The 17125-nt window shown below is 36.9% G+C and overlaps 1 protein-coding gene across 2 annotated transcripts; it reads left to right on the top strand.

Moving 5' to 3' along the window:
- Window positions 1-1161: 1161 nt before the first annotated feature.
- On the top strand, window positions 1162-17125 carry pipox (pipecolic acid oxidase). 2 transcript variants are annotated; one of them, XM_059514374.1, is made up of 8 exons: window positions 1162-1502; window positions 1789-1937; window positions 4233-4446; window positions 6060-6242; window positions 7929-8081; window positions 9477-9649; window positions 14057-14132; window positions 16850-16987. In XM_059514374.1, exons 1-7 carry the CDS (start codon window positions 1395-1397, stop codon window positions 14082-14084), a joined length of 1008 nt encoding a protein of 335 aa, XP_059370357.1. In that variant the 5' UTR covers window positions 1162-1394; the 3' UTR covers window positions 14085-14132; window positions 16850-16987. The 2 variants fall into 2 exon arrangements, with proteins under 2 accessions (XP_059370357.1, XP_059370356.1); XM_059514373.1 differs by having other exon boundaries at window positions 1170-1502; window positions 9500-9649; window positions 16850-17125.

A 17125-nucleotide genomic window follows, 5' to 3' on the forward strand; every position in this document is an offset into this window, starting at 1 on the left:
TGTTTTGCATACTAAACACAAAAAACACTCTACCAGCATTTCTGTTGGGAAGATCAGACTACATCTGTCCGTGACAGGCCTCGCCAGCAGGGAAGAAGGACCATCTGACCCTCTCCAGACCTGACCATCCACAGGATCCATCTGCTCGGCCTGCGACTGACTCCACAGTACCATGTCACACACACAGGAACCCAGTCACAACCCTGCCAGACAAAGCACTCTCTCCGTTTCGCCCTGTCTCTCATATCTGCTAATGTAACTAAATGTACTGTATAACATAACAAGAATGATACATTTACTATTATCTCACTCACCTCATGTCACCTGTCCCTTCCGTCTTTCAACTCTCTTTCATTGACCTGATTGTGTTAATGCAAACATTTATTATTGAAATTACTAACAATCAGTATATATTGCTCAAAACTAGTATATTAAAATTGTTTTTTGTTTGTCAGCAAACAACTCACTAGCAAAACAAACTTTACCTTGAGCACAAAAACCATAACAAGCCATTCTGTCCGCCACGTTTGAAATATATTGCATCGTTAAATGTATTTAGACAAAAAAATAGTGTAGCAGTTTATTATCCCAGTCTGCTTAATACAATCTTCAATATGTATTATAAAGTTAATAGAGTAACTTCCCTTATAAACAAACAAATAATTCAAAACACTGAGCGCTGTCACCACACTGAAATTCTAGAACTTGATGGAAAGGAGCGACAATAAGATGTTGAAATCGTTCTGCAAACATTCAATTTTACTGAACTCCACTCCAGGTTTTCTGATTCTTCATAAGTAACAGTTAGGTGAGAAAAATGGCGCTCATTGCAAACAAACTTCTGCTAATAATCGGGAAGGCAGTGAACACAGCCAAGCAATACAAGCAAACAGTTATTTAAACGTCACGAATAAAGAATCACTGCAGGGCAGTTACAACAAATTATACGTGCTCTCTCCATTTTGCTGAACATTCCTGAAGTAGCCTACCAGATTCCTGAACGACTGAACAAACGTCTGAATGACTGGAACTCGACTTTATAAAATTATATTTAGGTTCAAAATGATTTAGTTTTTATGCACTAAATCATAGGTGCAACAACCTAAAACTACCTAAAACTTTTTTTTAATTATGTCGGCTATTGAATCTGTTCTTGATGGCTGTCTGAAATAACTTATTTTCTAGTCTAGTGCACGATATCCACAAGGAGTTAAGTGTTCTTAAAACTTGCTTGTGCTGTAGCCTAAATCCTTAAGGCGGGTCTTACATTCAGCTGAACATGGTTACATAACTGAAACCGGAGAACTTTGAACTAATAGGAAAAGGAGGTTACAGTGCAAGTTCGTCGTGTTTGTGTGTCAGAAGTATCTCACGAGAGAGAATTAAAGCTGGAAATGTCGTCTGAAGTGTTCGACTGCATCGTCATTGGCGCAGGGATCCAGGGGTCCTGCACTGCCTATCAGCTGGCCAAAAACAAGCAGAAAACTCTATTGCTGGAGCAGGTCGGTGCAGTATGCAGCATTTCTAAATCATTTACTCAGTTTTGTTATCGTATTATTCACTTAATTGTAAATGATAGCATAAAACAAATGTTAGTAAATTCATAAAGGCAGAATGCTCACCTAAAGCAATAAAGTCAATGTAAGAGACAACATTAACTCTTGAATACAGTATATTGACTTGACTGTTATGGTAGATTTTATTTTTAATTTTTTTTTAAAACAAAGGCAATGCAAATCCAGTGGGATTATTATTCCAGAATTCTTTAAATTCCTTCTTTCTCCCCAGTTTGTTTTGCCCCACTCCAGAGGCAGCTCTCATGGCCAAACCAGGATTATACGGAAATCCTATGAGGAAGATTTTTACGTACAGATGATGCACGAAAGCTATGAGCTATGGGCTCAGCTTGAGAGAGAAGCAGGTGTTGAACTGCACAGGTAATGTTTGTAAGCATCTAAGTAAGAATGATGAACATTTTTCTCCACAATGCAACATGCAGATGCTGTACAATGAAACTTGCAGACCCTTAACTTTAAAGGAGCATTTTCATTCTAGTCCCTGAGCATCAGCTACGGACCATGGGATGCACTTGTTTTTACAGTGTCTGAGAAGTGTAATGGATCACGAGTGGATCTAGCCCTCTCAGCCTTGATGCAGAATCAGGCGCCTTCCTCTTTCTCTCACTGCTATCGATCTCAGCCCTCTGACGGATGGGTCCTGATGAGAGGCCACCTGTGCCCTTGAGTGTCTCAGAGACTGCCGGGCAGCGAGTGAAAAATGTGTGCAAGATTTTAAAGAATGCTGGATTTGTTCTCTTCTTTGTGCTATTTAGATGACACTCACTTTCCAAATAAATTACAGTCATTAAAAATATTACTGATTTGGCAAAAAGATTAGTATTTATTTAGTTGAGATGGTCATTTTGTGTGGATGTGGTGGTTATGAAAAGTCATTTGCAAAACTGGGGTTTTGAAGAATAAATCTTCATTTTATGGAGTAAATGCATTAAAGTGGCTTGCAATTATCATTTAAGACCAGCATTAATGATTTTCTTTTTGATTGCATAATGTCAGCCAGGCCAGTGTGTGCTATGGACTCATTTATTTGATCATAATTACAGTACAAACAGTTCTAGTTCTTGTTGTAATGGCAAAGCTGGATTTCCAGTAGCCATTACTCTTGTCTTTAGTGTCACATGATCTTTCAGAAATCATTCTAATATGGTGATTTGGTGCTCAAGAAACTTTTCTTTTCTTTATCAATGTTGAAGACTGGTGTGCTGTTTAATATTTTTGTGGAAACTGTTATAACTTTGATGAATAGAAAGTTAGCATTTTTATATATATGCAAACTTTCTATTATGAATGTTTTCCATTAATTTTATTTTTTTATTTTTGCAATATAAATTTTATAGGACAATATTTGGCCGAGATACAACTACTTGTAAACCTGGAATCTGAGGGTGCAAAAAAATCTTAATTATTGAGAAAATCGTCTTTGAAGTTGTCCAAATGAAGTCCTTAGCAATGCATCAAAAATCAAAAATTATGTTTTGATATATTTACAGTAGGAAATTTACTAAATATCTTCACGGAGCATGATCTTAATATTCGAATGATTTTTTGTTTTTTAATTTTTGTTAATTGGTGATATCATTTCCTGAGGATTATCAATTCAGCACACCTTTTAGCTTTATTGATTGCTTAAGATTATTATATAACAGACCAATTAGAACAAAGTTTAGAGATGCTTTGTTATACATAGACCTAGTATTTTTCGCTTTTGAATTCATTTTTTACTTAATAAATGAAATTGTTACACAGTTTATGCTGTCCATTAGCAATGCAGTGTCCTCAGATTCATGGAGATATTGTCCAAAACACCACTTTGCCTAGGGCACTTCTAAATATATTATTAATATAATCAAGAGATTGAATTAATTATGGTGAAGATCGCACCTGACATTCTTACAGTGACTATTCTGACTCTTACTGATTAAAATGCTCATTATACATCAGATGGGATGCCGGAAGCTTGAACCACCAACTGTTATTTTACCCAGAGAGATGCCAAAAAGGTCAAAATCCATAATAAATATTTGACAGGCAGTGCAGTGACAAATTTAGCTTTAGTTACAGTGTTCAGCGAAGGTCAAAATAAATGAGGATGCTGCAATTATTGACATTCCTAACCAGGACACGATTATATTTCTCATAGGACCCCCCGAGGTAGTTGAGAAACAGTAAGGTTGTGAGAAAGTTTTATGCACTTTTGATTCAGATGGTATTAAAATGACCTCAGCGAGGATCTTGTCCCACCGTTATGTGCGCCGCATCTTTGCTATTAGGCACAAGGGCATTGACTAATGTGACAGAGTCCTTCTTTCAGTGTCCCCAATCAAACACACACACAATGGGGGATTCAGTCATAAAAATCTCTGATGAATGACTTGGACCTGTGAACTCATACTGCCTATGCATCATGATGGCTAGCAGATATAGTAGGCCTTGAAAAACAGTATCCACAGAAAACAGCACGACCATCTATCACACATTGTTGATTTAAAGCCTGTGTTCCCAACCTCTCACCCATACTGCCATAACTCCTCACATTAAGACACCTGCATCACAAGCAGGCACAGACGGCACATTGCACAATTTATACATGCCTCTAAGCACTTCCACCTAAATCAAGGTACAGCTGTTTAACATGGTATGAACTTCTCCTCGCAGGCGCACAGGCCTGCTGGTTATGGGTCCAGAAAATGGAGAGGGTTTCTCACGCCTAAAGGCCACGATGCAAAAACACAAGATTCCTACAGTGTTTCTGGAGAAGCAGGAATTCAGCCAGCACATTCCCAATGTGAATCTCGCTGAGGGGAACGGAGCGCTGATAGACACCTTCGCTGGCGTGCTGTATGCGGACAGAGCCCTCCGAGCTGTGCAGGTCAGTGGATCATGAACACTACTGTACAAAAGTTTTGGATCAGTATGATTGATTGATTGATTTTAAAGGAATTAATACTTTTCTATCCAGGATGCATTAAATTGACCCAAAGTGACAGTTAAACACTTGTATAATGTAACTTCCTTAAAAAAAATATATTACTAATGTAACTTTGTAATGTATCATACAAATTTTTATTTCAAATAGATTTTTTCTTTTTAACTTTTTATTCTTCAAACAATCCTGAAAAAAGTGTCCCGTATTTCCCCAAAAATAGTAAGCAGAACAACTGTTTTCTACATTGATTATAATAAGAAATGTTTATTTTCAGCACCAAAATAGTGTTTTATTAAAATGATGTCTGAAGGATCATGTCTGCTGAAGATTCAGCTTTGCCGTCACAGAAAAAAACTTAATGAAAATATTTTAAAATAGAAAACATAATTCTATTAAAAGAAAGAAATAAATAAATGAAAAATTCTAAATAAAAATAGAAAATGTATTTTAAAGTATTTTAAATAATACTGTTTATTTCTGACTAAATAGCCTGGGTGCAAATACAAATCTTCTCTGAATCCCAGACTTTTGAACAGCAGTGTTAAATGAGTCATTTTCTTGTTTTAGTGAACCATTTTATTAAAATATTTATTTTAAATCATCTCTGGTAGGCTGTTGGAATGTCACACGTCAATCTTATTTTTAACTTGGCAACTCAAAGCTATCAGATGCTCATCTAATTATGTATGCGAAATGAATACATTTGCAACTGTTCAAAAGCCCGCTCTGGACAGATTGTGTCTATCCTTACAAAAGTATCACTTAAATGGATTTTCTGCTTATTGGAAACAGTAGATCAATTTTAGCTCTCCATAGCAGTTAAAAAAGAGGCACACAAATGAAACAAAAAAAAATAATATTCACATGACATGAGTTTTATGGACAATAAATGGTAGACATTTGTTTGAAGTGTCAGATTCCCTTTTTGATGGTAAATGCTGTTGCAGTTAATAAAAGTATTATTTTTTTATTCTCAGTTTAGCGTACAGTTTAAGCAAGTACTGTGAAATTCAGCACACAGTGGAAGTAAATCTCTTACTGTGTGAAAACTCCTAAACTTTCAATGTCATGAAGGCATTGAGCAATGCTCTTTTGTGTACATAACTGTACTTCAGTGTCACTTTCACTGTGCTTTTTAAAGCTTTCAAAGATAAGATATGTCTGCACACTAGCTTGTTAAAGGCTCCTTACACCCTATCTAGGGAATATGGCCATGCACTTTTATACACAATGCCTCTCTGGATTCAATAATCTCTGCCTACAGCAGCTACAGTGTGCAGTGATAAGCTCCCTGTTGACTCTCACTAAGGAAACTCTTTTATTATCTGTTGCCCGAATCTGACCAGCTTTTTCCAGTTTTAACTGATCCCCGCTGACATCCCTCTGTGTCAAATTCAGCCCCTGTTAAATTTTAACCAGTCTCTCTCCTCACTGCTCTGATTAGGATTTTCTGTCATAGATGAGGTGTTTTGAAGAAGTTTTGTCTATGCAGTAAAGTTGAGCGTGCTGTAGTGAGACTGAAGTGATTTGAATCTGTTGATCTCTGTGTGGTTCAGAGGCTGTTTCAGTCCTGTGGGGGTGTGATAAAGGACGGAGAGAAAGTGATTGACATCAGTCCTGGTGCGGAGGTCACTGTAACGACGGGCTCTGGAGTGTACAGAGGGAGGAGTCTGGTGATCAGTGCAGGACCCTGGGCCAACACTCTACTGACACACACAGGACTGCAGCTCCCGCTCAAGGTTCAGCTGACATCCAGCCATCCCCCTTTCATTTACTCATTTGTTCATTCATTTATTCAATTAACTACTTGCCTTCTTTCTTTCATCCACTTACCTAATTTTTATTTTTATTTTATCCACTCCCCTTTTTTATTCATCTGTCATCTGTCTATCCATCCATCAGTCCATCCACCTTTTTTAGTTTTCCATACCGGCACAATTTCTTTTTTTTCTTTCTTTCTTTGCTATCCAGCCATTATATTTTTCTTCACCTGAGTAACCTCTTTATTTTACCATATTTATTCCATTCAATAATCTATACATTTACTCCCCTTCTTTCCTCCCATCCATTTTTTGTTCAATTCTCTTACCTTCATTAATTCGTTCATTCTTTCTCAATTTCAATTTCATTTACTATTTTTTTCCATCCATCTATAGATTTACTCCTTCTTTTTTTCTTCCATCCAGCCACCTATCCATCCATGCATCCATCTGTTTATTCATTTACTCCCCTTTTTTCAACTGTCTGCCATCCATCTGTCCGTCCATTCATTTACTTCTTCTCACCTACACAATTTCTCTTTCTTTCTTTCTTTCTTTCTTTCTTTCTTTCTTTCTTTCTTTCTTTCTTTCAGCCATTTTCCTAATTTAATCTGATCCTTGTTATATTTACACCTGCTTACACTCTTTATTTTACCATATTTATTACTCTTTTTCTATCCATTCATCCATCCATACATTTACTCCCCTTTTTTCTTCCCATCCATCCATTTTTTTCATTTCTCTTGTTTGTTTGTTCGTATGTACATTCGTTCTCTTTCTCTCTCTCTCTCTCTCTCTCTCTCTCTCTCTCTCTCTCTCTTCTTTTTTTCTTTAAAGACATCATGGCACAATATATCAGTGGGAAATGTCTGGGTTTGGAAAACAGGTTCTGAAAAATGGAAGCACGGGAATATATAAGGCATACTGACTATCAGCCATAGCTTGTGAAACACACACAGGCACATATAGATTGATCTGGATTACACCCCTGGGCAGAATGAAAAGTGAGTTATTTGTGAATGCACAGAGAGCACCCTATACTCACCTCCCGATCCTATAAACAGCTCCCATATTCTCCAGTCCACCGCGATCTCTTATGTGTCACACGCCAGGAGAGAAGTGATGGAAAAAGAATTCTGTGTTAGTTAAACCCCGAATTGGACCTAGAATTGGAATTGCAATTTTTTAGGATAGCACAGGCTTGAAAGTCTGCGCTTGGGTGAGCACAACCATATATGAGCAATGAATTTGTGCACTGGTGAATTTTTGTGGTCTCTGAATAAGAAGATAGACTGGACTATTCTGAGCTAGCGATTCCTTAATGCTTATTACATTTACTATGAAGTGAGTTAAAGGGATAGTTCACCCAAAAATGAAAACTCTCATTAAATACTCACCCTCATGTTGTCCAAACCCATAAGACCTTCGTTCATCTTCATACACAAATTAAGATATTTTCAATGAAATCCGAAAGCTTTCTGACCCTCCATAGACAGTAACGCAACTGAAACGTTCAAGGCCCAGAAAAGTAGTAAGGATGTGACATCAGTGGTTCAGCCTTAATTATATGAGGCTATGAGATGACCATTTATGCGCAAAGAAAATAAGTGTGAAAGGACTTTGAATCTCTCTCTAATTGGGTTTTTTTTGGGGGGGGGGGGGCAGGTTGTAAAGATTAACGTATGCTACTGGAAGGAGAAGATCCCAGGCACCTACAGTGTCGGCCAGAGTTTCCCATGTTTTATAGAGATGGAGCCAAAAGAGGGGGAATATGATATTTATGGCCTTCCATCCAATGAGTATCCAGGACTAATGAAGGTGAGTGACAGGAGGGATGCTGCTATATGTGTGTGTGTGTGTGTGTGTGTGTGTGTGTGTGTGTGTGTGTGTGTGTGTGTGTGTGTGTGTGTACAGTACAGACCAAAAGTTTGGACACACCTTCTCATTCAAAGAGTTTTCTTTATTTTCATGACTATGAAAATTGTAGAGTCAAACTGAAGGCATCAAGGGCTATTTGACCAAGAAGGAGAGTGATGGGGTGCTGCGCCAGATGACCTGGCCTCCACAGTCACCGGACCTGAACCCAATCGAGATGGTTTAGGGGTGAGCTGGACCACAGACAGAAGGCAAAAGGGCCAACAAGTGCTAAGCATCTCTCGGGGAACTCCTTCAAGACTGTTGGAAGACCATTTCAGGTGACTACCTCTTGAAGCTCATCAAGAGAATGCCAAGAGTGTGCAAAGCAGTAATCAAAGCAAAAGGTGGCTACTTTGAAGAACCTAGAATATGACATATTTTCAGTTGTTTCACACTTTTTTGTTATGTATATAATTCCATATATAATTCCACATGTGTTAATTCATAGTTTTGATGCCTTCAGTGTGAATCTACAATTTTCATAGTCATGAAAATAAAGAAAACTCTTTGAATGAGAAGGTGTGTCCAAACTTTTGGTCTGTACTGTATATATATATATATATATATATATATATATATATATATATATATATATATATATATATATATATATATATATATAGGCAAATAAAAAAATTTGAATAAGTACTATAATACAATGGAATCAAATACAGTCAAATTAATTACAGCCTGCTTTCCTGTTTGTCCAATGTTTTTTATTTGAAAGAGCACTTCTCCATGGAAACAATAGATATAGTCTGTCCTAAACCACTAGATCAGTATGTATCACAGACCATTTCATTAATGCAATTGCCTGCCCACATCTCATAAAAAAGCCACCAGGGACTGGTAGTCTCTGATAGTCCATAGTTTTCATTCTTTGTTAATTAATCCACAATTCCCTCGTGTAGCAATGCAGCACACATTTCCACTCAGAGTTCGAGTGTATCAGATGCAAGCGCAAACAGGAATGGTTCTGTAGCTGTCTGAATGGATCCATGGACCTCAATGCTCTTACAAAAGCAGAGAAGCAGCACTCTCCTCTGGTCTGTTCTCCCAGTACTAATGGCCCGGTTTCAGTATGCGGGAGAGCCCAGCAGGAGTCTTCAGTCTCATCACACTTAGCAAGGCTGAATGGGAGAGCACAGATGGCTGTGTCATGTTAGATGCATTATGTCTGCTCCAGTCGCTGGAGCCTGGCTTCTGCATGTATATCTGCTGCTCCTCCAAGCATACCGAGCGGTGGATCACAGATCCGTAATGTGTCATAGGTCAGATTGTTTTTATGGATCATAGTGTGCGTGCATGTGTCTGAGCAGGTGTGTTACCACATGGGCAGTGAGACCGAACCGGATGAGCGAGATAAACAGACGGATAGAGGGGACATCGATATTCTGGTGCGTTACGTCACCCGCTGTCTCCCTGGGCTGGTGCCAGTGCCTGCTGTGGTGGAGAGCTGTATGTACACGGTGAGGTGCTTCATTACTTGTCCTCAGGTGCCATCACTGAGTGTCCGGACCAAACTTTCATTCTCATGTGGAGAGAAGAAATATATTTGAATGCATGGCTCATATTTTATTCTGACATGTCATTTGATTGAATGGTTGCTGGAATTGGACCAAGCCATTTATTTTGGTTCTGCTTGGGTTTTAAATAGTTTTTCTTGTTCTAGACACTCAGGATTATAGCGTATATTAAAAAGACACACCTGATATGGTGACAAGCCATTAAAGCTATTTCTTCCATCCATGTAAGTCAGACTTAACCAGATGTGACCACAACATGATATTTTGTGGGTCGCTTGATTTTGATATCTATTTCCCCGTTCACAGTGAAATCTCATCTCTCTGAAGTCCTGTATATTGCAGTGAACATCAAAAAAGCCGGAAAGCAAATCAGAGATTTTTTTTAAATGATGAATTACAGGCCTTGAAATGTCATTAAAATATATAATAATCAGAGGTGTGACAAGATCTCTTGGCATGTGACAATATCCTCGCCCAGACCTTTCAAATATATTTGCATTTCACTGGCCCTTTCACCAGTGGTGGTATGTAAGATATTTAATGTTCACATCAGGCAAGTGGACACATGATAAGCGGGAAAATTACGCAGTGGAGTCTTTATCCAGTCATAAAACCAGAATTCACAGTTTAACGCGGAAAGTCACGGAATTTGTCAATTTTGTCAAACTGAATTAATTGATCATTCAAAAGTAGGTCTTTAAACTTAAATCAAATCACAATATGTATCTGTAAATATAAAGCTGCGTTTTTTTAATATGAATCCTGCATGTTCTGCGTGTCTCCATTAATGAATGAAGCAGACATGCGTGGTGATTTCAGCATCTGTCGTCTCACTGAGGACGGAATCACATGAACAAATGATCTCCAAAACTGTTCTGAGATCTTCATGAACATTGTACCATTTGATTTGAGTAAAACTAGCATCATATCCTTAGACTGTATTAAAACAGGTCATATCCACTGATCTATATATGCAGAGGTGGGTAGAGTACCCAAAAACTGTACTCAAGTAAAAGTAAAAGTACTTCTAGAAATATTTACTCAAGTAAAAGTAAAAGTACTAGTCTTGAATAGTTACTTGAGTAAGAGTAAAAGAGTATCGGATAAAAAATCTACTCAAGTAATTAGTTACTAGTTACTTTGGGTCATATATACTGAGCCTATTTTTATTTAGATATATAGATAAAATGTATGTAATGTATGTGTGTGTGTATAAATGTATATATTTCATCAGCCTTTACTCCAATTTATGTAATTTATTATAAAACCCTGTCTGTTTACTTAAGTAACAGATATAGGTGTCATGCCATAACATATTTTTAATACGACTGACTTTATATTAAATGTGAATTTAACATTGAAAGTTAATGTGATATAAATATTGCTACTAATCTTTCATTGTTCAGAAAGAGAGCAAATAACATTTACATTATTAAAGATCATTTTCACTCACAGTCTAGAGTTCAATCACTTTCAGAAACTCCCAATAAAATCACTGAAACTGTTAACACTGTGAAATCAATATCTTAATTAAAGATTCGTACACACATCTGCACTTTGTTGTTTCTGACGAGAGAATTCGCCAGAAAGAGGTCTCCAGTCAGTGAGCGAGTTAAGGAAGTACCGGCATTTTAGCGATGACTCATCGGAACACCTCTGATTGGCCAATGCTTTAATAAGCTCAAAAGAATCATGTGTGATTTGTTATAATGCGCAGTGCTGTAAAAACACATCTATCTCTTGACTCCCCTCTGTTATAAGCCACACACGTACAACAAACTAATGTCACAGTGGTATCGTGTACTGTAATCGAATGTAGCCCAAGTTATTACCTGTTAAACAGTAGACAGCACACGCGGTGTTCATCTAATAAGGATCTCCATCGCAAGCAATGGCCTTTGCAGATTTGCTTTCAATTCAGTGCAGTTCCATAGCCACGTTTTCAACGCTGCTGATGTTAAACGTTACAACTCCGAGTGAACCACTTCAGACGCTCAGCGCGTGCGGCAGTGAACTGAACAACTCATTCAAACTGATTCATGAACCAATTCACTCGTTTGCCAATTGGTTTGATCAAGCCTTTGAACAGAATTGACTCAAAAGAATGAATCATTCGCGAATGGGCATCGCTCATTACCCAGAGAAAAGTAGACGGCGCGTTTGGAATAAACTGAAGCATTTATAACATTTATTGCATTAAGATAAAGTAACGAGAGGAGCGTCGCCCACAGTAACGAAGTAAAAGTACAGATTTTCCCCCAAAAATTTACTCAAGTAAGAGTATAAAGTACCCATCTTTAAATATACTCCGAAAAGTATTAGTTACCCCAAAAATTACTCAAGTAAATGTAACGAAGTAAATGTAACTCGTTACTACCCACCTCTGTATATATGACATCTATAGATGTTCTATATTATAGATCAGTGGCCATATCACATACACAGACCTGTAAAGGTATTCGCGGCAACCCGTCAAAATAAAAGTTTGGTAACATTACTATTTTTCAGTAGAATGTGCATAACCTACTGCTACTTTAAAATGAAACTAACATTATTTTTTAAGGATTAATCACACAACATTGTTTGCCAAAAAATAAAGTTTTCTTATTTTTTTAGAATTAAAGATAAATGTTAAATTAACATTTATGCCTTCATTTGATAACCAGAAAAATGTAAATACACAACACAGAATTACTGAGGGGGAAAAAAATCATAAGGCTACTTAAAATTAAAAATTAAAATGAAGTTGTTTATACATACAAATAATTAGACATGCTAAAACACAGAATTTCGTAACAATAAAAAATATAAATAATATAGTGGGAAAAAATAAAACATTTCATATATTTTTGTTAAACTTTTAATAAATTGGTGTAAAAATTTATATATTTCATGATTTTAATTAATTAGACATGCTTTTTAAATTATACAATAAAACAGAAAAAAATAAATACAGAACAATTCAAATGTAAAAAAAACATTTTTGAAAAAAAAAAAATGAAATTTAGGAAAAAAACGAATGGATTTCATAGGGCCCTTGCTGCGCCCCCCAGTTTGGGAACCATTGCTTTATTCTTTTAAATGGATACATTAATCGTGTTTATTACATATTTTTTTATTAAAGTGGAAATCAGTTTACTGAATAATAAACTTGACCGACTGCTTCACTTCTACGGGGATGCAGGGATATATGTGTTGTTTATTATTTATTTTTATTTATACTATTTATAATGTTCAGTTGAGTTTGTGGCTAAAACTTCTGCAGTGTTTACATGTTGTTTATTACTGCATTAAATGTATTAAAATAGAGGTTTAATTTCATACAAGTACAAGTTGATTTCAAAATGCATCAGTACATCAAAAAAGTCCGATCTTTCAGAGCAGGTTTTCAGCTGCTCTGTAAACTTCTGCATGAGCGAACAAAGTTTCTATCCAGATGGCTGAAATGAAAAAAATAATAATAATACAAACAGCTTACAAATGCAAGATACAATCACATAAGTCATGAAAAAGTCACCTAAATCCTTTATAAACTGCCCTGTCAGGAGCTCCACAGAACACCGGTGAGCACGCAGAGATAAAGTTCAGTATTAAAGCAAGAAACTGAGTGGAACCATATAAAACGGTTAACTATTAGCATGATGCACAGAGCTGTCCTCTTCGATAACGTCTACAGAGCAACGTCTCAGTCAGCCATCCACAGTATTGATTATTTTCATACTTAAAAGGAAAAATATCAGGTGGCTCAAAATGAATCAAAAGGCTCATTTCTGTTGAATAAGTTTGTTAGTAGTAGTCATTTATATTTGTTTATTATTGTGAGATATTATTACAATTTCACATACATTTTTCAATTGGAATATATCTTAAAATTTAATGTAATCCTATGATGGCAAGGCTGAATTTTCAGCAGCCATCACATGATCTTTCAGAAATTATTAAAATATGATGATTTGGTGCTAAAGAAACAGTTCTTGTTATGATCAACCTTGAAAACAGGAAAAAAAAAATAGTTTTTTCTTTTCCAGGATTCTTTTATTAACAGAAATATTTTTTGTTGCATTATAAATGTTTTTACTGTAACTTTTGAACAACCTAATGCATTCTTGCTAAATAAAATGATTAATTTCTTAAAAAGAAAATAAATCATACCAAGCCCAAAATTTTAAAAGGTATCGTACACCCCAACTAGAAAATCTCTTAAGCAGTTTTTTAATTTTTAAGTTCAGTTCAAACAGCGCTCATAATTCATGCTGCGTTCATGTTCAGAGTGCAAAAAGGTCAAATGTTTGCAGAAATAATTACCATCCAGTCTTGATGTTTACCGTTCCCCTGATTGGTTGTTTGTAGGTCACGCCAGACCATAACTTCGTCCTAGATACCCACCCAACCTACAGCAACATCATCATCGGTGCTGGATTCTCAGGTCAGTAGAGCACTAAAAAACTCTGTAAAACACAGCCACACGCACTCACGTCGACTGGAAGAGCTATCCAAACTTTTTAATGAGGGAACGGAACAGGGCGCCAGTGAAGGACAGGAAGCGAAGCCCCCAGTGAGGGCGCCTTTTATCGTCTAATTAAAGGCGGTTGTTGGCTCCCTGGGTCCTGCGTGCTCCCAAACTAGCCTCTCAGGGGGCCAAAGGGCTCACCTGGCATTTGTTCCATCTGTTCCCATCACCTCCTCCTTAGACTAATTATGGGGCTAATTAAATTCCACTGGTAATCACCTCAGAGAAGCGCTGGTTAGCAGCATGGGGCACTGAGAGTGGCATTTGGTGGGAAGGGGTTAAAAAAATACAGTACAGCTGAGCACTATACTGTGGCGGCACGGTGTAGCTATTCATCTTGTAACACTTTGTCCCGGTTAAAGGAGGTGTCACAAGAAGCATTGTGTGGCTGCCTCACTGTACCTTTACCGTCCCAATGCTCTGGCACGTCATGCACTAATGATTTATGACATATATTCTTCTGCCTTAATAATACATTACAACTCTGATAGGAGCGGAGGAATGCTCACTATTAACCTCTCCCTGCCTATTTTCGTTTTATTGTCTACCATAATGACAGCATTTCGCCTCCCCGCTGCTCTCCTGCCCTCAGCGCAGCTGTTGTATTTGCGGCTTGGGAAAAACTAAAGGGTGCAAATTAGATTCATTTTAGGGGCAAACACACAGACCGTAGCTTTTGGGTGGAAAGTTGCCCCTCTTTCCACCCGGAATTTGTCTCAAGCCAAGCTCTGAGCTCAAGGCCCTACGGTTGCCATGGATACCCCGTCTCATCAGTGGGGTTTAAGGAGGAACAGAGACCGTCTGTCGGTCAGAGCTGGATCCACTCACAGCCCAGCCTTGCAGACTTCAAACGGCCACCCAATCCACAAAGGCAAGAGCCGAGAGCATTGGGGAAGAATGCAATGCATTTTAAACATCTTACCCAGCTCCATCTCTGTTTTAAAGGGATAGATCACCTTAAAATGGAAATTCTGTCATCATTTGCTCTAAAAAATGACATACTTTCTTCTGTGTAGCACAGAAGGTTGTGCACGTTGTTCTTTTCCATGTAGTTACTATATAATAAATAGGGACTAAAGCTGTCAGTGCTTCAAAAAAGACTGAAAAGTATCATAAAAGCAGGCACTATGACTAGTCATACAACAGCTTTGTGTGAGGAACAAAATTAAATCATTATTCCAGTGGACTGTTAATCATTTTGACTAGATCATTAGATGTCAGTTGAATTTAAAAACTAGGTCAGTTTTGTAAACTCTTTCAGATGATTCATTAAAGTGAAAATCACATTGTTCATGAATCCGATATTACTGTATCTAATGAAATTGAAAAGAAGAATTCGGACAGATATTAAGATTTTCAAATATAATAATTTGCATTTCAGTTTCTTTCACAAAACTGTCATATGGCGTCAAAAGATCGGAAATATAGTGCATGTTTCATACAGACTAATTTCATGACACTTTATGGTGTTTTTACATTCCTTCAGAAGCCTCTGTTCATTGTAATTGCAATGAGCAAGTATGTGATTGCATCAAATAATAATCGATGTTAATAGTGTTCATCATCTGGTTGACTACGTCTTGTATTCATTTAGAAAATTTCTGCCATATGCACATAAACTGACAGTCACCACTAAGAAGCTACTACTAAATATTGTAGAAACTTAATTTTCTGTAAAGTTGCTTTACAATGATTTGTATCATAAAAAGCACTATACAAATAAACTTGAATTGAATTGAATGCAAAATATAGACATTTACACTTCCTTTCAAAATTTTGGGGTTAGTAAGATTATACTTTAATATAGCAGCTATCAACAGCATTAAATTTATCAATTAAGTGACAGTAAAGACAATTGTAAAAAATATTATAAACAGTAAAATGCTGCTCTTTTTAAACTGTGTATTTATTGAAGTATCATGTGACACTGAAGACTGGAGTAATGATGCTGAAAAATCAGTTTGCCGTTGTAGGATTAAATAACCTTTTGAATACATTTAAATAGAAAACAGCTATGTAATAACATTTCACAATATTACTGTTTTTAATGTATTTTTAATCAAATAAATGCAGCCTTTGTAATACTTCTTTCAAAAACATCTTTAAAAAAAATCTAACTGACCCCAAACTTTTAAATGGCAGTGTACATTATTCCAAATTTTTCCTTTTCTGCTCCCACGCAAGAATAAAAGATATGTATGGGATTAAATGTATGCGTGTAATAATGACAGAATCTTCATTTTAAGATAAAATGATCCAGAGAAAACGCGTATGTACACAACCGTGCTATAATGAATCCTCTGACAGTCCACTCTCTTCAATAAGGGAGACAAATTTTCTTAATTTAGCATTTTGCCAAAACCCACCCAAAAGACAAATGTCCTGTGACAGCGGGTGTGATGGTGCCAGCATGATTTGAGGGGTTTTCTCTCTCTCTCCATGTTCTGTCATGCGAAGGCTTTCTGAGTCAGACAGTGGACGACAGATATTGGCTATTTATAGAGGGGCGGCGGAAGATTCCTGAGAGGTGTGCTGCTTTTACCCCAGTGAACTGAATGAATGTAAACTCCATCCTATGATGATTCACCTCTCAGCAAATGTGATTTGTTTTTTTTCTCATTCTTTCTCCGCAGGCCACGGATTCAAGTTCGGCCCTATCATAGGGAAATTGCTTTCTCAGTTAGCCATGGGGCAGGTTCTGTCATACGACCTCTCACCTTTCCGTATTCAACGTTTCCAGTCTCACGCCAGATCGTCACTTTGAATGCAAGAGCCTACAATGACAGCTATATCTGATATAATAAAACAATGTTAAACAATGTACTGTGCCATGTTAATTCATCACTAATTCATTCATGCTTTTTTCTGTAATATCGAGGCTGTGTCAAGTTAACATTAGACTAAAGATG

The sequence above is a fragment of the Carassius carassius genome, chromosome 28, assembly GCF_963082965.1.
Source record: "Carassius carassius chromosome 28, fCarCar2.1, whole genome shotgun sequence".
NCBI classification, from domain to species: domain Eukaryota; kingdom Metazoa; phylum Chordata; class Actinopteri; order Cypriniformes; family Cyprinidae; genus Carassius; species Carassius carassius.

What these genes read in the sequence shown, in the direction of transcription:
- pipox (XM_059514373.1), top strand. Translation starts at nt 1,395, where the DNA reads ATGTCGTCTGAAGTGTTCGACTGCATCGTCATTGGCGCAGGGATCCAG. An exon ending in GCAGGTGTTGAACTGCACAG is followed by an intron (nt 1,938 to 4,232) that starts GTAATGTTTGTA and finishes TTCTCCTCGCAG; the next exon opens with GCGCACAGGCCTGCTGGTTA. An exon ending in GAGCCCTCCGAGCTGTGCAG is followed by an intron (nt 4,447 to 6,059) that starts GTCAGTGGATCA and finishes TGTGTGGTTCAG; the next exon opens with AGGCTGTTTCAGTCCTGTGG.